Raw genomic sequence first — 25,052 nt, 5'->3', positions numbered from 1 at the left:
TTCTAGTCTTCCTATCTTCCTCATATCCCCTCTCTGAACTTATTCCAGTCTCTCTGAATCGTTCTTAAAACACGCTGCCTATAACTGGACCACGACACTCAAGGAGGGATCTGACTAATGGAGAACAAGGTGGGACGATTATTCCCCATGATTTGCAAATTTACAATTCTGCTGATGTAGCCTAACATTTCACTTGCTTCTTTTATAGCCACATCACATTACTGATTCATATTCTGGCTGTAATCACTCAACTATTCCAGGAGTTTTGCATATGTCCTAGTGCCAAGACAGGCCTTGCTTAAATATCGTTCTTCAATTTACAGCCCATTCCGAACATATCAAAAGCATTTTGAATGTTATTTTTGTCTTGTAAGGCATGAACTATCCCACCGAATTATGTGCAGATTTGATACATATCTTCTCCACCCAGTCCTCCAAGTCATTACTAACAGTGTTGAACAGTATATGGTCTGGAACTGAATCTTCTGGCATCCACTGTAGAGTCCACTGGAATTGGGGGTACAATAAATTTAAACAAACAAAAACAATAGTTATGCTGGCTGTCACAGAACAGAAAATGAAGGGGGCTGTAATTTATTTGAGTATTGACTGTGTCCAATCTCAGATATGCAGATGATACCACTTTGATGGCTGAAAGCGAGGAGGAACTGAGGAGCCTTATGATGAAGGTGAAAGAAGGAAGTGCAAAAGCTGGCTTGCAGCTAAACCTCAAAAAAACCAAGATTATGGCAACCAGCTTGATCGATAACTGGCAAATAGAGGGAGAAAATGTAGAAGCAGTGAAAGACTTTGTATTCCTAGGTGCAAAGATTACTGCAGATGCTGACTGCAGTCAGGAAATCAGAAGACGCTTAATCCTTGGGAGAAGAGCAATGACAAATCTCGATAAAATAGTTAAGAGCAGAGACCTCACACTGACAACAAAGGCCCGCATAGTTAAAGCAATGGTGTTCCCCGTAGTAACATACGGCTGCAAGAGCTGGACCATAAGGAAGGCTGAGCGAAGGAAGATCGATGCTTTGGAACTGTGGTGTTGGAGGAAACTTCTGAGAGTGCCTTGGACTGCAAGAAGATCCAACCAGTCCATCCTCCAGGAAATAAAGCCAGACTGCTCACTTGAGGGAATGATATTAAAGGCAAAACTGAAATACTTTGGCCACGTAATGAGAAGACAGGACACCCTGGAGAAGGTGCTGATGCTAGGGAGAGTGGAAGGCCAAAGGAAGAGGGGCCGACCAAGGGCAAGGTGGATGGATGATATTCTAGAGGTGACGGACTCGTCCCTGGGGGAGCTGGGAGTGGCAACGACCGACAGGAAGCTCTGGCGGGGCTGGTCCATGAAGTCATGAAGAGTCGGAAGCGACTGAACGAATAAACAACAGATTGGCTGTGTCATGGTGAGGGCTGGAATCCACTTTTTACTTGGCTTGGCATATGGGTATGTTTCTAGCATAATTTGATGGAAGAGTTTAAGGTTCGTGCTGGCAGGAGCACAGCCCGGGCCTCAGAACATCTGCTTCATCTGACCTCTTGGAAACTAGCAGATTATACCCAGTAATAACCAAGCATTGCCTGGTCTTTCTCCTCCAAACAAACAAACAAACAGCCTTGACAGTTAACTAGGTTAAGAAAGAAATTTTGCCTCCATGTGCAGGCACACGGTGTGTGTAGGAGAGAGAGAGAACTGCAATGGACAGCGTAACTGCTGTATAATGAAGAAATCCAGAAAAACGGGTGCAGCAGTGAAATAGCAAGTGAAGGGCAAGAACTTAATTGGCATTTGCTCCTCAAGATAATTTGAAAAAAGAAGTAAAGGGCAAGGGGTTCAGGTGGTTTGGTCTGTAGGTGCTTCAATGACCCTGAGAATTGTGGTGTCTCTGTGTGTGTGTGTGTGTGTGTGTGTGAACAAAACTAAATCTGCCTTCTTTTCTTGGAGCCAGGAGTCTGCAGCCTGGCAACGGCTTTGAAAGTTACGCATGTAGCAGTGTCCTGCCTGGGTCTCATGCCAAGTTGTTGGCTTTCTAAACAATCAGAATCTGTGAGTCAGATCTGCCTGCTCGGCCTTCTCAACTAAGCTTTCCTCCAGGTAATAGAAGGCAACCGATGTAAATAAGATGGTCTGGATGTCGTTCATTGGGAAGCCTGGGGTAATCCCAGAAGAAACTAAGTTGGTCTGGCAGGCAGTGGCCATGCAAATGGAAGTGTGTGGAGACATGTGAACCTTGGTTCTGTCTCCAAGAAGTTGCAGGGCCTAGCAGCTGCCTTGCAGAATAAGAAAGGGAACAGCCAGGCACCACACCATCCCTCACTGCTCTTGTTACGGGATATGTCTCGACTCTTGTTTCTCAACCTTAGCAACTTTAAGATGTCTGGCCTTCAACTCTCAGAAATTTGGCTGCATTCCCCCCCCCCCACACTTTGTTTTTTTAAACAGCTACAACTCTTTTTAAATCATGTCCCTCTTTCCATGCTGGAAGGTGCATAAGGGTCTCCATCAGATGTCTTCTTAGACTGTATAATTTCAAAAACTTTGTACTTTGTTTTTGATTGCACGAGCTGCCTTATCTCATAGCAAGGCAGAATGCCCACCGTTAAGACCCATCACTGTCCATTTCCTAGAAAACAGCAGATAAGTTTGCAGAGTTGATCCCTATAGGCTCAGCTTTTCCCCTCAGTTTCCCTCCTGAAGTTCAATTTTACTCCAAAATGTCTTGTCTTAAGGAATACCAAACTTATCATGTACAACATTTACGGGCTGATAAAGTTCTTGGCTCTTGAATGTTAGGATTTCGGTATTTTCAAAGTGCCCACTTATAAGGAAGCCTAACCTCAGTTCCCAGTTCTCAGACCAGTACTGAGTGGAATAATTTTAATATCATTTAGTGGGATCATTGAATTTTCCACTGAACATTGGATTGACGTGCTGAGAACAGAACTGCATTGTAGTTGAGAGTTGCACAACACAACTGTGGCAAAATAAAATGATAAAAATTAGAAGTGCCACCACTTCTGTTTCTAGGTTTAAAGCCCCACTTGGATGGGTGAGGATGCTCTTAACTTTTTCAGAGACATAGAGCAGGCTGGGTGACAATGCAAAGTGAGTAAGGCTGCATTCTGTGTGTGGACATCCTGCTTCTTTGTTCTGCTGTGTATGTGCATGTGTTTAACTGAGTTAACCTAATTTTGGGCATAGACAGCACTTTGAGTGTGTTTCTCATCTGAAAATGTGAAGATAGATGGCAGTATTGAGCCATTATTGACTGATCTTGAAAAAGCTAATCAAGTTTGGACCAGGTTACTACATGGATAGGAGACCTCCAGGAAATCCTGGGGCTGTGGGCTAGATTGGGAGGTTGAATAAACATTCCAGAAGAAGGCAATAACAAGCCACTTCAGTACTGTTGTCAAAAACCTGCATGGGTGTGTCCATAAAGTTACTAAGGTTTGAGGTCAACTTTAAGGAAATTTTACATTTTATATCTTAAGTGGGTGAGAAACCAAAATTCACTTGGGTTCTCCAAGGGACGGGGCACTACATAAATAAGATGTAGTCCTGAGGCTGCAAGATGCCAGGACTGCTAAAGTTAAGCCAGATTTCACCACACATCCTCTCCACTGCAAAAATCAGGGACATGCCTTTAAAAATTGTACAAACTATGTCAACACCAGAGGCTACTGCGTTATAAATTCCACCCTATATGCATGGCCAGTGCATAAGATTTATATATATATATATATTTCTTTTAACAGAAGGGGAGGGAGCAACTGTATTTAGTGATTTTCATAATGTGCCAATGGAATGATTTATAGAAATAATGTGATTTTGATTTAATATAGAGTAAGAGATTGATTATGGAAAATTGTTGTATATCCTTGCTGTTAAAAGTCAGAAGTCACCTCTTTTTGTAATTTTGAAAAATTCTATCTTGTGTTTCTACACTTTTTTAGTTTTTTCTTTTTTCCTTTGTAGTTTTTTTTGTTTTTCTGTAACTTTTATCTTTGCTTGAAACTTCAATCTTCAAACTTTCAATCTCTCTCAGAAACTGAGATCTCCCCAGAAGCATGACTATCCTTAGCTTTATACCAGGTTTTGTCTAAAGCAAATTTAGGAGGTTTGGTAGAAAACCTAAGAAATCCCCAAAGCATTTTGATAAATGAGCAAAGATTTCTCAAGGGCTATTTGCATTTTCCAGAGATCACACTGGCTTTGCTTCCAAAGCTAATACAGGCTGCAGTGGTAATACAATTATGGACCAGATTCCTCAACTCCCAGGCATCTTCAATATGAACGCACCTCCAATATCGCTGGTTTTCACCTGAATAATATATGTTGTGTATTCCATCATCAGCTCATTGTTGGTCATCGCTGCAATCTCGCACTCCAGGGTTAGGTTGTCCCCCCACAGCTTGGAGAGCCAGTCGCTGTAAGTAAACGTGGTGACCTCCTGAGTGATCAAATTCTTCATTGTGACCTAGGGCAAAACAAACCAACAGAATGAATTCCAGCAGCAGCCTAAACAATAGCAAGAACGTATCCTACAGAAAAAGCAAGGACACGTGGGATTTTGGTTGATGAAGACACCAGTACCAGGTAGTGTAATGGTTCAAGTCTTGGATTAGAAATAGGTTCTATTCCCCCCCAGCCAAGAAAGCTCCTTGGGTGACCTTGAGGACACTCTCTTTCTCTCAGCCCGGCCTTGCTGTTATGGAGAAAAACAGAAGGACTGGGAAGTGTTACATGTACATTTTGAACTCCCAGAGGAATGTAAATATAACAGATACATTAAAAAACACCTATTTTTGTTGAAGCAGGAATTTCTTTTCAGTATTCATATACCATCAGAACACCAACGTTCTCTGAATGATTAACAGCAAAGCACATAGAACCATAAATGAAGAGTAAACTTCAACGTATCTAAGACAGGATAAAATCAGAAACTCCTATAAAAATGGACAACAGGAGTGCAGACAATTGAAAAAGGAGTCTAAGACTTTAAGAAAATAACAAGTTCTTTAACTGGCAGCAAATGTAGGTTTTTAGACGGGATGCCATCACAGTTGGCTGGCTGACACAGGCTTTCCCTGTGATCGGGAGCTGTACAGAGGATCAAGAAGAATTGTTCTAGGAAAACTGTCCAGTCAAGGAAAGGTTTTGTGCTTTGTTGCTGGGGAGATCTCAGTCCTTCAGAAATTTATTTATTTATTTTTTATCCCGTCTTTATTATTTTTATAAATAACTCAAGGCGGCGAACATACCTAATACTCCCTCCTCCTTCTATTTTTCCCACAACAGCAACCCTGTGAGGTGAGTTGAGCTGAGAGAAAGGGACTGGCCCAAGGTCACCCAGCCAGCTTTCAGGACTAAGGCAGGAATAGAACTCTCATACCACGCCTGATTGGCTCTTGGGCTGAGAGAGGGGGACTGTCCTGATTACCAGGAAACACACTGAGACGATGACTTGGTCTCTAATATTTATTAGTAGTACTTAACAGGAATCCTAACAAACTGAAGAAGCGTGGGAAAACCCAGCCATATAAACCCCAAAGGTTAAGGCGGTCCCAATCTGTGTCTCTTTGAATGGCTGAACAGTTCCTCAGTGCTACGCATGCGCTTGACAATCTGGGTGGGAGCCCCCTGCTCGCCATCCTTACTCATGACAGGGACTGGTCCAAGGTCACCCAGCTGGCTTTCATGCCTAGGGTGGGACTAGAACTCTCATACCACGCCTGATTGGCTCTTGGGCTGAGAGAGGGGGACTGGCCGAAGGTCACCCAGCTGGCTTTCATGCCTAGGGCAGGACTAGAACTCTCATACCACGCCTGATTGGCTCTTGGGCTGAGAGAGGGGGACTGGCCCAAGGTCACCCAGCTGGCTTTCATGCCTAGGGCAGGACTAGAACTCTCATACCACGCCTGATTGGCTCTTGGGCTGAGAGAGGGGGACTGGCCCAAGGTCACCCAGCTGGCTTTCATGCCTAAGGCGGGACTAGAACTCTCCTACCATGCCTCATTGGCTCTTGGGCTGAGAGAGGGGGACTGGCCCAAGGTCACCCAGCTGGCTTTCATGCCTAGGGTGGGACTAGAACTCTCATACCACGCCTGATTGGCTCTTGGGCTGAGAGAGGGGGACTGGCCCAAGGTCACCCAGCTGGCTTTCATGCCTAGGGCGGGACTAGAACTCTCATACCACGCCTGATTGGCTCTTGGGCTGAGAGAGGGGGACTGGCTCAAGGTCACCCAGCTGGCTTTCATGCCTAGGGTGGGACTAGAACTCTCATACCACGCCTGATTGGCTCTTGGGCTGAGAGAGGGGGACTGGCCCAAGGTCACCCAGCTGGCTTTCATGCCTAGGGCGGGACTAGAACTCTCATACCACGCCTGATTGGCTCTTGGGCTGAGAGAGGGGGACTGGCTCAAGGTCACCCAGCTGGCTTTCATGCCTAGGGTGGGACTAGAACTCTCATACCACGCCTGATTGGCTCTTGGGCTGAGAGAGAGGCACTGGCCCAAGGTCACCCAGCCGGCTTTCAGGCCTAAGGCGGGACTAGAACTCTCATACTATGCCTGATTGGCTCTTGGGCTGAGAGAGAGGGACTGGCCCAAGGTCACCCAGCCGGCTTTCATGCCTAAGGAGGAACTAGAACTCTCAGATTCCTGGTTTCTAGCCCAGCACCTTAACCACTGGGTGTGGAAATGAGATTCATGAACAAGGAAATGAGATTTACCAATATGGAAAGATGCTACTGGTACTGGAGGAGGCAGTTCTTTTCACTGTCAACTGAGATATATATCTAAATGCAACCCACGGATTGATGCATTCCACTTGTTATAATTAGTCTCCCTGATATCCATCCATCCATCCATCCATCCATACACACACACACACACACACACACACAATTTATCTATTGTCATGGGCCTGAAGCAAGGAAGCTCAGATTGTTGTTCCATGCATCTGCCTAGCAACAAAACAGTAAATTATTACACTTATGATTTAATTTGCTTTCTTATCTTTACTTAGCACTGGTAGTGCACCATCTGTGTTGTCTGCAGCGTTACCCCCACAATGACATCCGTATGTTCTTTCCTAAATGTGCCACCACTAGAAACTGATGTGAGCCCAGATCAGTTTTCACACTATGTGCTTGAAACCTACTGAGATACAATTTTGGGTGTGGTTATTTCTTGATTTGGGAGGAAATGCCGTACTATAGAATCCTTTGGGTATAGGTGCTGGAGAAGCAGCAGCAGCAGCAGAAATCAGCAATTCAGCAGTAACCTTGGGCTGGTTCCACCTTCTAAAAACAATAGTCTTATTCTACATCTTTCTTAAAGAATGGATAATCCCTTTAAAACCAGACATAGTGTCCTGACTCATGACACATAGTACTCAATAAATGTCCCATCAGGCGGCTCACCTACTCTTTTAGCCCCAAACCAAGACCTCACCTAACTGGTCCCTTCTGTTGACAGCCACTGCCCTCTTCTGCCCTCCAGTTCCCACCTGCTTAAGATAATAACTTTCTCACCTCTCACCTCTATTCCTCCTGGGCCACGATAACTTCACATAAAATGGTGTGCTGCTGCGTAGAATGCTCCACAGTTTTATGACTGGAAGAAATCTCTGCAGCAGTTCTAGCAATGTCAGTTCTTTCTCTTCTGGTATCTCTATCACTCTCCATCACTCCGCAAATCCTGCAGCTTAAAATGCCGGATGGGCGGAACAAGTCTACATTCTAATGGGGATACACTGCATCACTTTCTGTCCTATCAGACTGACACCAATGGGTTTAAAATGGAGGCGACAGTACAGCTGATTACTTCCCCCCTCCAGCTTCTGCAGCCATCTTCAAATTTCTCCTTTTCCTTCCTTCTATTGATTCCAATCAGTCAGATATAGTCTAAGTGTGCTCCAGCCCTGACGTTTCTAGATTGGGGGTGTATTTAGGAAATGCCTTCAATTCTGCAAATATACGCCACCCATGTTTCTTTTTTGTCCTTTCTAAGTGTTAGAAAAGGAAGAAGTGCAAAGGTTTCTGTGCTCACAGTGGAGAAACTTGAAGCCAGTTCAGGGGCCTGCTAGAACCACTGAAATGGAGCAGAGCTTATAACACAGCTGAGAAGATGGCACAGAAAAAGAATTATCTTAAAATAGCTTCAATGAGCATGCCAGAGAGACACAGGTTATTGCTCTTACACATTCGGCCCTCCCAAGCATAAAGAATCACACGCTTAGACAGATTAGGTTAAGATGTAAAAAGAAGCTTACTGACTTTATTCGTTGTTGCTTCTGCTACATCCATCTTTGTGGAAAAGGTGAAGTTCCTTTGTTCTTCTTTTCTTTCTAATCACATACTTTGCCCTAAACTCTCAGCCCTACAGCTGCCAAGAGGTGTGTGGAAGAGAGGGGCAGAATCCCTCATCAAGGCCCAAGCACGTGGCCCTGATGAAGAGAGCAGCATCCATGCTGCCTCTCCCTGGGTGGAGAAGGGGGAAAAAGAGAGAAAGCGGGAGTGGCAACAAACAGCTTCCTCCGAGTTGCATTGTGGGGCAACTTAATTTCCATGTTAATGAGGCATGCTGGGTTTGCCAAAACTTCCAACAAAACTAACAAGGGCAGGGTCCCTTCTGAAAGCAGATCTTTTTCTCAAATGTTAAATAAAAGACCACCAGAATATTCCAGGGCTATAGGCTACATGGGGAGCTCAGAAAAGGAAACCTCAGGAGAATGCAAACAAATGCTTCCACATTGTTTCCCAGAAAAATATATGGATGTGTCCATTGAGTTATTGGCACGTTGACGGCCCTTAGGACATTCTCCATAGGACTAGAAGACTGTAGCCTAAGAAACTAAGATATCAAAACAAAACAGCTAAATACTAATCTGCACACATAGCACAGCTGGAAAAAAAGAAACATCATTTATGTATTCATTTTTTAGACAGCTCTGTGTCTGAATTGTATTTATTATTCGAAAAATAACAGCCAAGAGAATTGCAATACCGGGCACATCAAAATAGAAGAGAAAACAGGTGTGTGTGTGTGTGTGTGCGTGTTTGCCTGTCCATATGGATGCACTTCTAAAAGAAAAGAGGTTGGTTAACAAAAGTAAATAATCTGAATTGAGCTGAAATGGTCCTTTCAAGAATGGCAGGCATTCAAAACTGCTTTGGCTATCTACCGCCACCAAATATGGAACATTCTTTTAGAAAGCCTATAGTAACTATTTTTTTTCCTGAAGGAGCCCCCCTCACAAAAGTGAATTTGTGATGGATACCAGGTGCCCTGGTGCCGTGCCAGAGTGCTTTTCTCATAAAGTCTAATAGCACAGTGTCCACTGGGGAAAATTATACGTTACACTTGGCTTTCTTTACAGACCTCCTTGGTCTTCATTTCTGCCAAGATAAGGGAGAGACAAGAGCAAACACGATCAAAATGTATCCTCTTGCCAAGAAGAGAATAGAAATTCCCCATGCCTCTTCCAAATAAATAGAATATATTTAGGTGGCCTCCAAAGGAGGAACTCACTTGAAGTGAAGGACACAGTAATTTTGATGATGTGATTAAAGGACTAGTACAGCTTCAGCACAATAGATGGGCCCAGGACAGATCCACTTCCTGTCTGGCTAGACCGGAAAAAGATCATTCTATCATCTCTCTGTCTCTCTAGTCTTTTCTTCAGGAACTCAAGGCAGCATTCATACCAGCTCCTCCTCCCATTTCCCCCATAACAACCCTATAAGATAGGTTGGGTGAAGAGAGTGAGGGACTGGCCCCAAAGTCACCGAGGATGCTTCCGTGGCTGAGAGTGCACCTGAAACCAAGTTTCCCCAATCCAAGTACAGCACCTTCCATACTACATATGCGTATATCTATGCATGCACATACACACACACACACAGGGTCTCTGCCAGATGAATTAATTAAGGACAACTTTTCTTATATGTATATTCCAGAATTAACCTTTTCAGAAGAAGAGGATTTGGAGAATTGATGCCTGAAAGGTGAGTCTTTGTGTCCTTGTTTGTTTGTTTGTTTAATTCAATTTAGTTCCTTGATTAGGCTGTTGTTTACTGTTTGATTGCTTGTCTGAATTGGTAGTTCCTAGGAGCTACCAACTCAGGAATTACCTAGGAACTACCACCTCATCGAAGCGAATATTTGTAGCTCAGGGTTGAACTGTGGAGTCCTTGGGGCTCTCTGAGACTGGTTGTTTTCTTGCAGACGTTTCCTTGCCAGACTAGGCAACGTCTTCAGTGCGAAGAGGGGGTGGGCCTTGCTCTCAGTTTATATACCGTGGCTTGCCCTGCTTGTGTTGGTGGGGGTGTTGCTCTCTCCTTGGGAGTTCTTTGATTGGGCTGTTGTTTGCTGCTTGGTTGATTGATTGAGTTAATAGTTCCTTGATTAGGGTGTATTGTGCTGTTCGATTGTTCATCTGATGTTAATATCAACTCAGGCAAACAATCAAGTAGTAAACAACAGCCTGATCAAGGAACTCCCAAGGAGAGAACAACACCCCCACCACCACAAGCAGGGCAAGCCACGATATGTAAACAGAGAGCAAGGCCCACTCCCTCTTTGCACTGAAGACATTGCCTCGTCTGGCAATGAAACGTCTGCAAGAAAACAACCAAGCTCAGAGAGCACCAAGGACTCCCATATCCTCTTCTATTGGTACCTCCTATTTGTCCACACAGTAGCAGCCCTGTGAGGGAGGTTGGCCAAACCTTTCCCTAAGTAGTTGTCATGACTTCAAAGAACCTTGAGAATGGAGCTAAAGTTTGATGCAGGAGATACAATTTCTGTTTTCCAATGCATGGTACCCCCAGGAATTCTGGTTTCTTAGCCCCCCCCCTTCCTGCAACCAATCACAGCACAGAGTTGTCCTGGCAACATTTTTCTGCAGCACCCTTCGTCTCATCCCCAGCCCATGAGTGAGGCCACCCAAAGTCATCCTTATCTGTACTGTGTTAAGGCAGCATTTTCCCTCTTATTCTGTCCCTGTCCAAGGGCTGCCTCATGGTATGTAAAATCTGTTAGGCATTGTTATCTATTACCTTGGAGAGAAATCAGATGGTCCACATTGACAGGGAACAGAGGCAACTGAGGCAGGACAGTGGGGGCCGCAAATTTCATGCAAGAGCAGTTTTCTGCCAATTCAAGGATGGGTGTGGGGAGCACTTTAACGGGTGGGGAAAGGCCCTTAAATTGGGGAAACGGCTACCAGACCAGTAAATTTCTGTTGGACATTTGTTCTATTGGCATGTGGTGACAATTTGTTGCTTTCTATATGGCCTGCCTCTATGTTTGCTCCATCAAGGATCAAACTGCAGTCATCAACAGTAGCGGTGGATCAAAGGTAAATTCATTAGAATTGCCAGAGCAGCAGATGGGGACTGAAATATCAAGACTGCTAAGAAAGTCACTCCTCCCATGATCCTGTTGAAGCATCTCTCCCTGGATGTGCACTCGTGTGTGTGTGTGTGTGTGTGTGTGTGTATGAGAGAGAGAGAGAGAGAGAATGAGAATTAGTGTGCAGGAAAAGATACAGCTATGTATCAAAAGGCTGTGGGAAGGCTCTTTAATCGCCTAGAGGGATCCCTGAACCAAGGTTCTCCAAATTATGTTTTGGCTCAGAAGCACCTTGGCAGAATCCCCACATGTTGAAGACATCTCTGGGCTTGCCTGACCTGACAACAGGGCCCATTTATCTTGTAGGCTCAGGCAATGCTTCTTGTGCATCATTCATTCATTGATTTTGAAGTCCTTTTAATTTTAGCCCTTACAGTCCCAGAGATGCGGTGGCACTGCGGGTTAAACCGCTGAGCTGCCGATCGGAAGGTCGGCGGTTCGAAACCGCGCGGCGGGGTGAGCTCCCGTTGCTAGTCCCAGCTCCTGCCAACCTAGCAGTTCAAAAACATGCAAATGTGAGTAGATCAATAGGTACCGCTTCGGCGGGAAGGTAACAGTGTTCCGAGTCATCATGCTGGCCACATGACCCGGAAGTGTCTACGGACAGACGCCGGCTCTAAGGCTTAGAAACGGAGATGAGCACCGCCCCCTAGAGTCGGACACGACTGGACTTTACGTCAAGGGAAACCTTTACCTTTACTACAGTCCCAGAGAGAATGAAATGTGGGTGTTACCTGATGAAGTGCAGGTAGCAAGTCTTTTAACAGCCAATAGGGGTAGGGTTTGAATGCTCTGCACAATTTGCTACACCAGCAATGTGTCATTGACTCAATGTGGCCCTCAGAGCCCTTTCCAACCATTGTTATCCACCCTGCATTTTCTTGTTCATTCATCTAATAGGAGTGATTTCTTCCAATTTCCAAAGGCCACAGATTCCACAGCCAGGTACATGGCACTTCACCCAGGCTCTCTAGCACAATATTTCCCAATGTGGGTAACTTCCAGAGGTGTGGACTTCAACTCCCAGAATCCTCAGCAATGCCCATGTGGCTGGGAAATTCTGGGAGCTGAAGCCCACATATCTGGAATTTGCCCAGGGTGGGAAGTACTATTTTAAAAAATACTTTCCCCAGTGGGAAAAATGCGTGCCCATAAACTGCTCTGCAAAGGATGAGAGAGAGAGGCTTGCTATTGGTCTAGCACAGAATACTTTTCTGTGAGAATATGGGAAACTATCATAAACAAAGAAATTTATTTACAAAGAAAGTCAGTGATAGTGCTTCCCTCCCCTAAATCCTACCTCTACCACCTCCTGGCCCATCACAAATTCAGTTTTTCACCCCTACTGTATCTCTTTTGTAAAAGTGGAGTGACTGTGAAAATTGGAAACTCTATAAATAACGAAGGCATTAAAGAATGGGTATGGTACCTGTTCCAGAAACCAATCGGGGCGGCATCCTGTGCCATCTGTCCTTATTCGCATCTTCTTGAGTGGTGCAATATCTGGAATTTCCATGATAAAAGTATCCTTTTGGCCAATTTCAAATCTGTAAGGGATGAGACATTTGCTCAGATTTTTTGGTGACTGGCTTGACATCTGATAGGACAACTGAACGCTTTTAAGATGCATGGGATTTAACTGCCAAAATTCCTCAGGCAGTCTGGTCACATTGGAGAAGGTTGGAGCAGAACTTACAGGAGTCACTGGCATGTTGTTCCCCCAAAAGATTAAAAAATGTACACAACTTTGTCATTTGTCTACCTCAATTTATTTCCACAGCTGTATCTTTAGAAGATGTAGCATCTAGCCAAATTTGATAGATCTCCTGAAATCTAAGCAGGGTTGGGCTTGGTTAGTACTTGGATGGGAGATCATCAGGGAATCTTGAATCTGTTGGCTGGAGTAGGAAGTCCATCTCCATCTCCATCTCCATCTCTGAAGGCAATGGCAAATCACTTCTGTAACACTGAAAAAGACTACATGGACATGTTCCCTGAAGTCACCAGGAACTGAGACAAAGGAACTTTTAGTTTTGCCACATTTAACTGGAAATAGGATCCTGTGGGCAAACCTCTAGCTAGTGCTGCTTGTTTACAATTTCACTGGGTGAATTGGATTAGTTGTGAGTGAGACTGATAAAAGAGCCTCCTGGCACAACTCCATGGTAACACATTCTGGCTCGCCCCAAGGCATTATTTGGCCAAGACCAACCTTTTTTCTTTCCCAGCCCAATCAACCTTAGCCTGAGGCTGAGTCAAGAGTCAATCTTAAGAAGACATCTTTTCAACCCGGTATCTCTTTTTGCTTTATCAGGACAATAGGATGACTTAGAAACTGTCAAGCCTAGATATAGAGGACAGGAGTGTCTGGCATCATACTTTAAATATATTTAATGTCTTCATATTTATATATATTTCAAAAGATAGAGGGGAAGTTTTCCACATCCCTGGTATAGTTATCAGTAGAGACACCCCGGTCTCATACAATTGCTGGATCAAATGGAGTATCAGTGTTCCCTTGCAAGAAGGACAAAAAACTCATGAGTTCACTTAATTTTCATTATTTTAGCTTGTGCAACAAGGCCCACCCGCTAAAAGTGTTGCTGATCTCGGCAAAAGAGAGCGTGGGCCTGGGTGGGCCAGTGGTGTGAGCCAGAAGCAGGCAACTGTGAGTGAGTTTCTTTTGTAGAATTATTCATCTCCACTCCTGGGTTCTTGTGCTACAAGGACATTAACCAAAGGCTGTTGTCCTCAAGTCATGAATTGGATGGCACGAGAGGTTAACTTTTATGCATACCAGAACATAAATCTGAAGCAGAGTCTACTAAAAGAAAAAGGAGAAAACGGTGCAGATTAATGGCTTGATCAGGTGCCTTACTTCGAAGACACACTCTTCTCCAGACAATTCCCTTGGGCATTTTTCCCCTTGTGTCACTTACCAATATTTGTGTTGCCTGGAGCTATTTCACAGCTAATGCTGATTTAAATTAAATTGCTTTATTATCTGAGGCAGTTTAAAAAGATGTTTTGGTTGAATACATATATCACCTTGCACTACTACTTAAAGAAAGGGAAGATTTACTGCCTCTCTCTTTGCTCCCAGTCTGAAGGTGAATAACCACATTTTGCTACCTCGACAATTCTCACATGGCAAGCATATTCGGGGGTTAAATTTAGAGCTGCATGCCTTTGGCATTGGTTCAGGAAAGACGTAGAATTTACTGCCGGCCACCCAATTTCACTTTAGTAAAAACTGGATTGCTAGAAAAAGGAACACCTTTCTTGCCCTGATAATTCTGCAAGGAAGATCTCATAAAATCTGTGGAGTCAGAAGAGGGGTTGGTAGGATTCCAATGACTGGCAGAGGCAGAATCAGTTACGAAAACCAAGGCTGCATATATGTAAATATGATTTATTTTGCATGAGTGATGAAGGTCTCAAAACTCAGTTTGCTGCAGAATGGTCTTTGTGCTCTATTCATGCAACCCTGGATATGTCTCTTTAGCAGCTCTGCACCATGTGTGACCCACTAAGAAAAATGCATTCTAAAAGGTTTTTGGGTTTTGCTATGCTTTAGCTATGGGGGGTGGGGGAAGCCTTTAGTATTTTTATTAGGCTTCATGTTTATTTTAGGTCTTGCACAACAATATTCATGTTTTTGTACTTCAACATAACAGGAAACTCTGCCGCTGATTTTTAGCAATCATGCCATCAAAATTTAGCAGTGTAATCAGGAGTCTGCATATAACAGAATTATAGTTTGGAGTTTATTTTTTTATTTGGTGCCTTCAAGTCAGTTTTTGACACCTGGCAACTGCCTAGACAAGCCCCTGCAGTTTTCTTGGCAAGGCTTTTCAGAAGTGGTTTGCCCTGGCCTCCTCCTACCTGGGGCTGAGAGACAGGGACTGGCCCAAGGTCACCCAGCCGGCTTTGTGCCTAAGGCAGGACAAGAACTCATGGTCTCCCAGTTTCTAGCCTGGTGCCTTAACCACTAGACCACACTGCCTGTCAGTTTGGAGTTAAAGCACAAGCTTACTCTCCAGAAAACATTCCTGGCTCAGCCTCTTGCCTTCAGACTAGAAGGATTAAATAACACAAGAAAGAAAAGACTTCACTTTGCTGGACACTCTGGAGATCCACAATCTATCAGACTAGACAACAGAGGGGAAAAGGGACAAACACTCTGAAGTGAGAGAAAAGACAACATTCTTTCTGAGAAAACTTTGCTGGGGAATTCCTGACTTTCCCAAAGCCCCCCCCACCCCCCCACAAACCCAGCAGTTAAGGCAGGATTTAACAATGAAGGTTTTTTCCCTAGACTTAATTCCAATACTGATCTACCCTGAGACCTTGGGACCTCCACTCTGGGTTTTCATAGTGGTTTCCCATCCAACTACAGGTAGTCCTCGCTTAACAACCATTTCTTTAGTGATAGTTCAGACTTATGACAGTGCTGAAAAAAAAAGACTGACGACCGGTGCTCACTTACAACTATCGCAGCGTCCCCATGGTCATATGATCGCGATTTGGGTGCTTGGCAACCAGTTTGTATTTATGACCGTTGCAGACCTTCCTGGCCGGCTTCTGGCAAGCAAAATCAATGAGGAACCACATGATTCCCTTAATGACCACATGGTTCACTTAATGCCCGTAGTGATTTGCTTAATGACTGCCACAAACAAGGTCATAAAATTGGGTTGGATTCACTTAATGACCGATTCACTTAGCAACCAAAATTCTGGTCCCAATTGTGGTCCTTAAGCGAGGACTACTTGTACTAATCATGTTCTCTCCTGCTTAGCTTTTTCCCAGAACAGCCAAGACCGGAGCTACCACCTAGCTGGCCTCTATTGTGGCCTCATCTGCTTCTATATTGTTGCTGTCTATCACTGATAGGATAGGACAAGTACTAGGCCGAAAAATTATTTGGCATTTTTTCTGATAGTTCTCACTGAATGAGAATTTTCTTCTAATGGCTGTCAGCCTTGATGGCAGGGGGACTGCCTCTGATGGCCATCTGCTGGGACACTCATGGGCTCCCTTGGGCAGTTGGTTGGCCACTGTGAGAACAGACTGCTGGGCCAAGGCTCCAATCCAGCAGGGCCACTTTTTAGGTTCATTTAAAATATACTTTGAAGGAGGGGAATATTTCGGAGAAATTCTCATAGACCCAGAGAAGGGGGCTTGCATTAATTTAAGACCCAAGGGTGTGTGTTTATGTGTGTGTGTGAATGTCCTCTGTTCTATTGTACACTCATCTCACTGGTGGTCTGCAGCTCCTCTGGCTTCCAAACTTCCATTTGGGAAGTCCTCAGAATGGAATTCCTCCCAGGATTTCCCCCTCCCCGCCCCAGACTGAGCAATCAGGGAGGCTTCAGATTGGTGGAAATGTTTGTAATAGGAAGCAGCATGATATCACCATCTGCTACCTCCAACATTAAAGGAAACTCAAAGGACAGCTAGGAAAAATTCAAAAGAAATCCTCAAAACAGAAAAACAGAAGTGCTGTTTGTAGGGAAAGGAAACTTTCCCTACAGAGTCCCCTTTTTGGGAGAGATGGGTGGTGATAGAAATTTGAAGAATAAATAAATAAATTTCTGAGAAATTATATGGCACGTTTTAGCACAATATCGGTAAATCTAAAGTAGCCTTCCATGTGCTGCTCCTCTCCAAATACCTTGGATCAACAGAGCCAGTTGGAAGATGCCAACCTATCTGGAGAGCCAGAGGTTGATGGAGGCTGCTGAAGTGCCTGTTACCTGTTTCCATTTTTTTCCAGCTGTATCTCTTCTGAACATCCATTGGATCCAAAGAGTGTGAAAAAAATGCCAGTGTCAGTTCCAGCCTGTGAGAAATCCCCAGTCTCCACAGTCACTTCATATTGAACCTAGGGAAAATTGAAGCATTCCCAAGTTCAGGTTTTGCAAAAAGCCACTCAGGTTTTTAAAAACAAAACAGAACCAAACAAACAAATGCAAAGACCAAACCACCATCTTTAAAATAGGAAGGGTTCAGTAGGAAATCATGGAGTCATTGGCTTTACAATGGAAAACTACAGTGGTGTGGTAGAGAAGAATGGATTAACTCTGAAGAGGAAATTAATTCTGCACTGAAAAATATATTTTGGAATCAGCTGGCAAGTTGGACTTCCTTCCCATCCCTCTTTCTCTTCACACATTGTTGTTGTTGTTGTTGTTGTTGCTTCAAACGAGAGTTAGGAGGTCTAGCAGTAGGACTAACCTTTAGGCCAATGTTGATGCAATCAGCATCCAGGATGTTGAAGACACGCAAGGTGAGACCATCTCCCCTATCCTGGGCCAGCCAGCATTTGCAGACAAAGGTAAATATCACCCCTTTGGTTGGCACCATGACAGTGATTTCATCCAAGAGCCAAGAACTTTCTGGAGTGGCCCCATCATGACCCACCTAGGAGATGCACAAACAGATCACCAACAGTTAGTCATAAGCAATATAGGTGAGGTTCCTTAAAGATCCAAGAGGAAGGAATTATAACTGGGGCTAAATGAAAAGATCAAATAATTCTACTAGAGGTGGGCAAAAAAACAGTGCAAGGTGGTGGGAAGGAGGGAGAACGGAAAACAAAGACAGGAAAATTTCATTCAGCGAACTGCTGTGTAAATCAGGTGATAGTAAACACTGCATTCCACAGCCACCAAGCCCACTCAATCCCCTTTGTGATTTATTTTATATAATTCCTGTGCATGAGTGGAACTCTTTTGGCTATAAAAGGCATGACACTCACAGTCCACACATCAGAAATTGGAAGATGCTGTCTACTGACACATTATCAGGTCTGACAGCAAGCAAGCACTTAGCAGGGAAAGGAAAGTGGAAGGTCCCCATTTATGGGAAGCATATGGTTGAGCCCTGACATGGCATGTGATTTGTGAACTCCCAAAGCCTCTGGCCTGGCCAGTTTTGGAAGAGACTGAAAGATGGACTAGGGACTTTTCACAGTAAGGGTGGTGCCAACCCAAGATGGATGCTCCTCTGATCTGCAGGTTACCTTCAGAAGTGAGTTAGCCCAGTTGCTGCTCTAGAGGAAACACAGCGAAGACTGATCTGCTAAGTTTCTGCTGCAGATGGGTGTTCCCCATTGGCAGGAACTCCAACTGCCTCCTGCCTCCAGGATTTCCCTAACCCCATCTCAAGTGCAGGTACATGGTGCCCTGAAGGTGCTGCCATTCCCCTATAACTTTCTTTCTAACCCTTGAGGGGCACCTTTGCCACATCTCCAAACTGTGTGCTGTTTTAGTTTTGCTTCTTGATTACTTTTTTCCTTGCCAGAAAAAGCAAAGTGAACAAGGAAAGCTCAAGGAAGAGGTGGGCACAGCTTGACCCTTTTTTAAGCATTTCCCCATTGGCCAACTGGAGCAGGCATCAGCTGGTTGAAAGAGGTCTAGGGTATGCAAGAAAGACAAGTGGTTATTTTGGGGAATGATGCTGTATTTGGCCTTCATTTGATTGAATGAAGCAATTCCCATTTACATATGCGCAATGCTTTTTCCACAAGTTAAGATTTATCTCACATTTGGGAAAGAAATTCTACCTGCCTGTGAGGCTAAGGGAATAACAATCTCATATCCTCCCTGACAATATAATATAGTTGGAGATCTTTTCAAAGTCAACATAAATTAAAAACCATGGAATCTGACATATTGTATAGTCCACTCTGTGTGTTTGTAGCACATGTACATACTGTATGATATATGTAATGTTATTAACATATTATTGTTAACATATCATTCTACTAAAAAATTCAGAGGACCCAAAGCTTCCATTTGGCGTTTTTGCTTATGATGTAGAAAGTAATTTGAACATTCTCTAATCATTAAAACAATCATTGCTATGTTTTTGTGCATGTTCCATGTTGTTAGATCTTTCATGTAAATCCCTTTTGATAATTTGAAGTAATTTTCATAAAAAAAGAATGATCTTCAAGCCTTTGATTAAAAGATCTTTTCCCCCCAACGTTTTAAAATTAGATCCACAATAAAATATAGATAATAACTGACCGAAACATTAATTAGCTGGTAATGTAGTATGCCTTGGGAGAAGAGCAATGACAAATCTCGATAAAATAGTTAAGAGCAAAGACATCACACTGACAACAAAGGTCCGTATAGTTAAAGCAATGGTGTTCCCTGTAGTAACATATGGCTGCGAGAGCTGGACCATAAGGAAGGCTGGGAGAAGGAAGATCGATGCTTTTGAACTGTGGTGTTGGAGGAAAATTCTGAGAGTGCCTTGGACTGCAAGAAGATCAAACCAGTCCATCCTCCAGGAAATAAAGCCAGACTGCTCACTTGAGGGAATGATATTAAAGGCAAAACTGAAATACTTTAGCCACATAATGAGAAGACAGGACACCCTGGAGAAGATGCTGATGCTAGGGAGAGTGGAGGGCAAAAGGAAGAGGGCAAGATGGACGGATGATATTCTAGAGGTGACGGATTTGTCCCTGGGGGAGCTGGGCGTGTTGATGACCAACAGGAAGCTCTGGCGTGGGCTGGTCCATGAAGTCACGAAGAGTCGGAAGCGACTAAACGAATAAACAACAACAACAACGTAGTATGTGTGTGTTTGTGTGTGTGTGTGTGTGTGCGTATGTATGTATGTGTGTGTATATATATATATATATATATGAAACAAACAAACAAACAAACGTTTCCAGGGGTGAATGTAACAACTTGCATTTCATTAAAGGACTAGAGTTCAGTGGCCACCTATTTTACACAAAGAATGTCCCAGGTTCAATTCCCAGCAAGTCCAAACAAGACTGGAGTTATTCTAGGATGACATTCTGGAGCATCTCTGCTAGTCAATAGTTTGGCCCAGACGAAAGAAATGTTCTCTCTTTTTACAAAGCTACAGAACCTGTCCTGTTGGGCTACAAGATGACGCTGTTGAGGTCAGGTGAAATCAACTGAGATGTCAGAACAAACATGGGGGATATACTTTAATATGGAAGTGAGCATCCAAAATTAGTGCAAAACCAACGCCTTTCCCCCCCCTTGAACTGGAAGTTTCTCCGTGGCTGAAAATGTTTGTAAAGAATTGTGAATGGATCAGATCCGGATATCCTGTCCAGCTGTATATTTCCAGTATGACAGAGTGAAGACCATCTTTCTGCAGCTTAGCTAAATCATCCCTGTAATGCAGGGTTTCTCAACCAGGGTTCCATGGAGCCCTAGGGTTCTGCGAAAGACCACTTGGGGTTCCCTGGGAGATCACGATGTAGTTTAAAAACTATTTCAAATTCGGGCACCTTCACATTAAAGAGGTAAGTTTCCTTCTTTATTTTAAGAACACTCCTAATGCATCTATACAGGCCTACCCATGAAACGAATAGAATAATTTTGCAACTTGTGGCCTGTGTTTGAGCTTGAATGGGCAGGGGTTCCCCCAGGCCTGTACAATATTTCAAGGGCTCCTCCAGGATCAAAAAGTTGAGAAAGGGTGCTCTGATGTTTGAACTGCCAAAGTAGCGCTTAGCTCTGAGAGGTGCAAAGTAGCACCCCATCTGAACCAGCTGACAGACTACTAGTAGTTTAGATTCTTCTCCCAGAACCCAGCATGTGTCACCATTAAATTACTTGAAAAGATTAATCCTCAGTATATTCTTATCGGCATAATTAGGTGTCCCAGTCACTTCAGGGAAACCATTCCCAGTCAATTCTAATGAACAAACTGCTCCTGAAAACGAGGAGTTACTGTTCATCAGGTTCATTATCAGCAAAAGCACTATTGCCTTTTTCACTCCTAATGAAAAGATTACTTCCCCATTCTAGGTTCAACCTTAATAACTTTTTTTTTTGCAGCAAACCACTTTATCTAAAACAAGAGGCACTCATTTGTCTCCCATTCTGCATTTTTTTAAAAACGATCACTTGATTGTTTCAATCATACCATCTATTAAGGGTATTATCTCCCTGCTAATACCTCCACAGCTGCGAAAAAACTAATCATCTGGGAGAAGTGCAGAGGCTCAAATTCTCAAACTGTGGCAGGAATAAACAAAATATATATTTTAACAGTTCTTTCTCTGGAACCTGTCTTCTTTCTTTTGCCCAGGCTTTGTGAGTCTACCTTGAAATTTCTTGCTTTTTCTTAACCTATTTTATAGGAGGTGGGCCACCTGCACTCCTCAAAAAACACTCTTTTTTTTTTCTGTAGTTCCTGAGTCTTCCTCTGTGTCACTAAATGACAGCAGCATGGTTTCCTGCCATTCTGGGTTACCAAACAAAGGAACATTGCACTGTAAGCTCTAAAATACAGCTAACACATTTGGAAAGAAAAACAGGGGAAAGAAAACTCACATCCAAAAGGAACAGAAGAGTGGAAAACCTCATCTCTGCTTGTATGGTTCACGTGGCCCCAACCTTTTGCATCCTCCCCCAAACCGCTGTGCCCCTCTTCTCAAAAGGTTTCGCCCATCCTATCCATGAGTTTCGAGGATCACATGTGAATGTAAAGGGGGAGGGTGTGTAGCCACCACACCCCCATGCAAACCTCGGCATAGTCTGTACCAAAATTTAAAGAGATTTTCAGATTTCAGATTTTCACCCATTAGAATGTGCTGGAAATTGCCACATATCCAAAATATGCTTAGCGTATTTCCTAGACTTTCTGAGGTTTCCTTATTACAGCTTCTTTGAATAGAAGAATTACACCTGGGCCTTCGAATCCAACAGCTCCACAGGTAGGAAGCTAAATTTCAGCATTCCAGACAAATAGTTGACCAAATCTCTCTCTCCAAATACTTTCAGGGTATGACCAAAGCAGAACAAACTGGAACAACCAATTTCAGCAACCTGGAAATTATACTTTTATTGATGAAGACTGAAATGGCATTTGCCTTTTCTGCAGTTGCGTCCCACTGCTGGCTCATATTCAGTCTGCAATCTCCCTTCCAAACAGCTTTTTGCAAGGCCTGTTGCCAAGCCAGGTATCCCCCATCCTACAATTGTACATTTGATTTTAGCTTACTTAGCTTTAGACTTTTATGTGATGTGTGAACACAGTCAATTTTGGTTTCATAACTGACTGTATTCACACATCACACAAAGGCCTATATCAGAATTGGGCAGCCTTTGGGAATGGGGGATTGTATTTAACATTATTGGAAAGAGGGAGGGTCACAGAAAGTGGGGCAACGATTAAAAGGGGGGAGCATGTCCTATGCACCCACAGACAGGGCCAGTGTGCTTTCTTTAGCTTAAAGTGGTGACTTAAAAACAAATCAGGCCTATTTAGGACTTACATTATAATTTTTGCCATCTCAGAACGGCAAGTAAAAATTCCTCTGATTATTACCAGTTCTGGTTAGAGAAAATTCCACCTCACCTCTCCCCCCACCAAAAACCCCCACAAGGTTTGTGCCATGGGTGAATCCGTTAGTAAAACTATCTTGACCAACTAGCTACATTCACCCAGCATGCATAACCTGATTACGGAATTACCACAATGGATCATACTTCAAACCTCAAATGGACAAATGGGCTGGATACATAGAAGTAGAACTCACTTAAAAACCATTCGTTTAATAGTGGTTTGGACGTACAATGGTGTTGAAATAAGTGACTTACAACCAGTTCTCACACTTATGACTGTTACAGCGTCCCCATGGTCACGTGATCACAATTTGGGCGCTTGGTAACTGGTTTGCATTTATGACCATCACAGCATCCTGTGGTCACATGATCACCATTTTCGATCTCCCAGGCCAGCTTCTGGCAAACAAAATCAATGGGGAACCCCATGATTCACTTAATGACCACATGGTTTGCTTAACACCCACTGTGATTCACTTAACGACCACTGCAAAAAAGCTCGTAAAATTGGGTCAGATTTGCTTAATGTCTGCTTTGCTTAGCAACCAAAATTCCGGTCTCAATTGTGGTTGTTAAGCAAGGACTACCTGTACAGTAAAGTCAGCAAATATTTTACCAAGGTTAAAGCTAACTAAGCTGGATCTGAGTACATACAACCACTAAGGCTTCATTTGACCAGCATAAAGGACCTGGCTGTGTGCCACAACACATGCTGTACACCAGATTTATGAGTAGACAATTTACTACCATTCATTTGGGCACCTTGATGCATCATATTTACAGGCTTCTAAAAGCTGAAAGTAATCTTGCTTCAATCCCCCTCTAGGTTTTCAGAAAAGGTTTGGCAAATGTTGCAGAAGCTATACCATTATAAAACCCAGTGGGTTGTCAAAAGGAAAGTGGGTTAGATTAGCCAAAGGTACTCATGGCCAGAATATGAGGTGGAACAAAGTGAGGCTTCTATGTCTGTAAATGATGATTGGCTACTCAGTACCTTCTTTTTCCTCTCTACTTTCTACCCACCCTTCCTTTTTTAAGCTGCGGAAGGTTGTACCTCTGTGAAATGAGCTCTTATGCATGCACAGCGTTGCATGTTCCACCCTCCTTATCCCTGATTAGAAAAATCAGCTAACAGGCCTTGGGATACACCTCTTCCAGAAGTCCTTGGGACAGTCAGAGGAACTCAGCCTTCCACAAACTAGTATCTTTCCTTCCTGGGAATTAACGTCCAACACATCTGGAGCACAACTGGTTGGGGTAGGTTGTTTGGTTGGTTGGAACAGACAGCACTGCACAGGGGAGGCCTCCACTTGAGAAAACAGTGAGTGATGGATTTCTCCGTCCAATCACTGATGTTCACTCCTATTCTAAAGTCCCATTTTATGCACCGTTCACTCATTGCTACCATTCACCTTCCTGTTTAGCAGATAGATGGCTACCATACATGCTTCATTTTGAGGGAGCCCTCAGGACAGAGGTGAAGCAGTTACAGCACTGCCTCGGTAGTTAGTATGTACTAACTCCCCATGGGAGCTTCTCAGTCATTTAATCAGCAATGTCATAAAAACAAACCATCAAAGCCATCCAAGTGCAGACGTCACCAGGTCATGAACCCTACCAGCTAGGACATGTTCCCTAATTCTAGAAGTGGGCTGATAACCAGCTGTTCCAACTCCATTGCTACTGCCATGCCATTAGCAACCAAGCAGCTGATCAGCACACTTAGTGTCACAACTCAGCTCTGCTCTCAACTGGCCTGCAAAATCCCTGAAAATTTAGCAGTCAGCTCTCGTAATTCCACCAGGAAAGGCTACTTGCCACCGTTAAAGTATATTTGTTTATTTATCAAACTTTGCCACCGCCCATCTCCCCACAAAAGAAGGACTCTGGGCAGTTTACAATAAATGATTAACATAACCTTCTGCTTGATTGCATTCGCCTCTGCTAACCCTCGGTCTTGACTTTATTGAAAAACGATATTTTGAAGCAGACCTTATTTTGATCACTTTTGAAATAAACCCTCCAGCATGAACATGGGGAGCAATCCCTATTTTGAGTCTTTCTGAAGGATAATAACAGTTAAGGAAAAAAACAGCTTTGAACTCTAGCGTGCAAACGGTTTAACTACAGTTCTGCAACTGAGCAGTGACACAACCTCACAGTGACTGCAGACGTCCATAAAGCATGTCCTGCAAAGGGTGGTTTGTTACGTTTCTGGATGTGCCCAGAGTAACTACTCTAGGCATGCATAGACCATACCTTGCA

At 43.6% G+C, this 25,052-nt stretch overlaps 1 protein-coding gene across 1 annotated transcript in view; it reads right to left on the bottom strand.

Moving 5' to 3' along the window:
• LOXHD1 (lipoxygenase homology PLAT domains 1) overlaps positions 1 to 25,052 on the bottom strand; it is a 159,145-nt gene that overhangs the window by 14,717 nt on the left and 119,376 nt on the right. The window contains exons 34-37 of the mRNA XM_063293185.1: positions 17,674 to 17,859; positions 17,193 to 17,320; positions 12,863 to 12,980; positions 4,316 to 4,493 (exon numbers count right to left, since the gene is read on the bottom strand). Of these exons, the coding sequence (XP_063149255.1) occupies positions 4,316 to 4,493; positions 12,863 to 12,980; positions 17,193 to 17,320; positions 17,674 to 17,859 (610 nt within the window). The remainder of the gene's footprint in view (positions 1 to 4,315; positions 4,494 to 12,862; positions 12,981 to 17,192; positions 17,321 to 17,673; positions 17,860 to 25,052) is intronic.

This window comes from Candoia aspera, chromosome 2, assembly GCF_035149785.1.
Source record: "Candoia aspera isolate rCanAsp1 chromosome 2, rCanAsp1.hap2, whole genome shotgun sequence".
In the NCBI taxonomy this organism is placed as follows: Eukaryota; Metazoa; Chordata; class Lepidosauria; order Squamata; family Boidae; genus Candoia; species Candoia aspera.
Note: the sequence above shows the minus strand (reverse complement) of the source record. Positions and strands in the feature narration are given on the sequence as shown.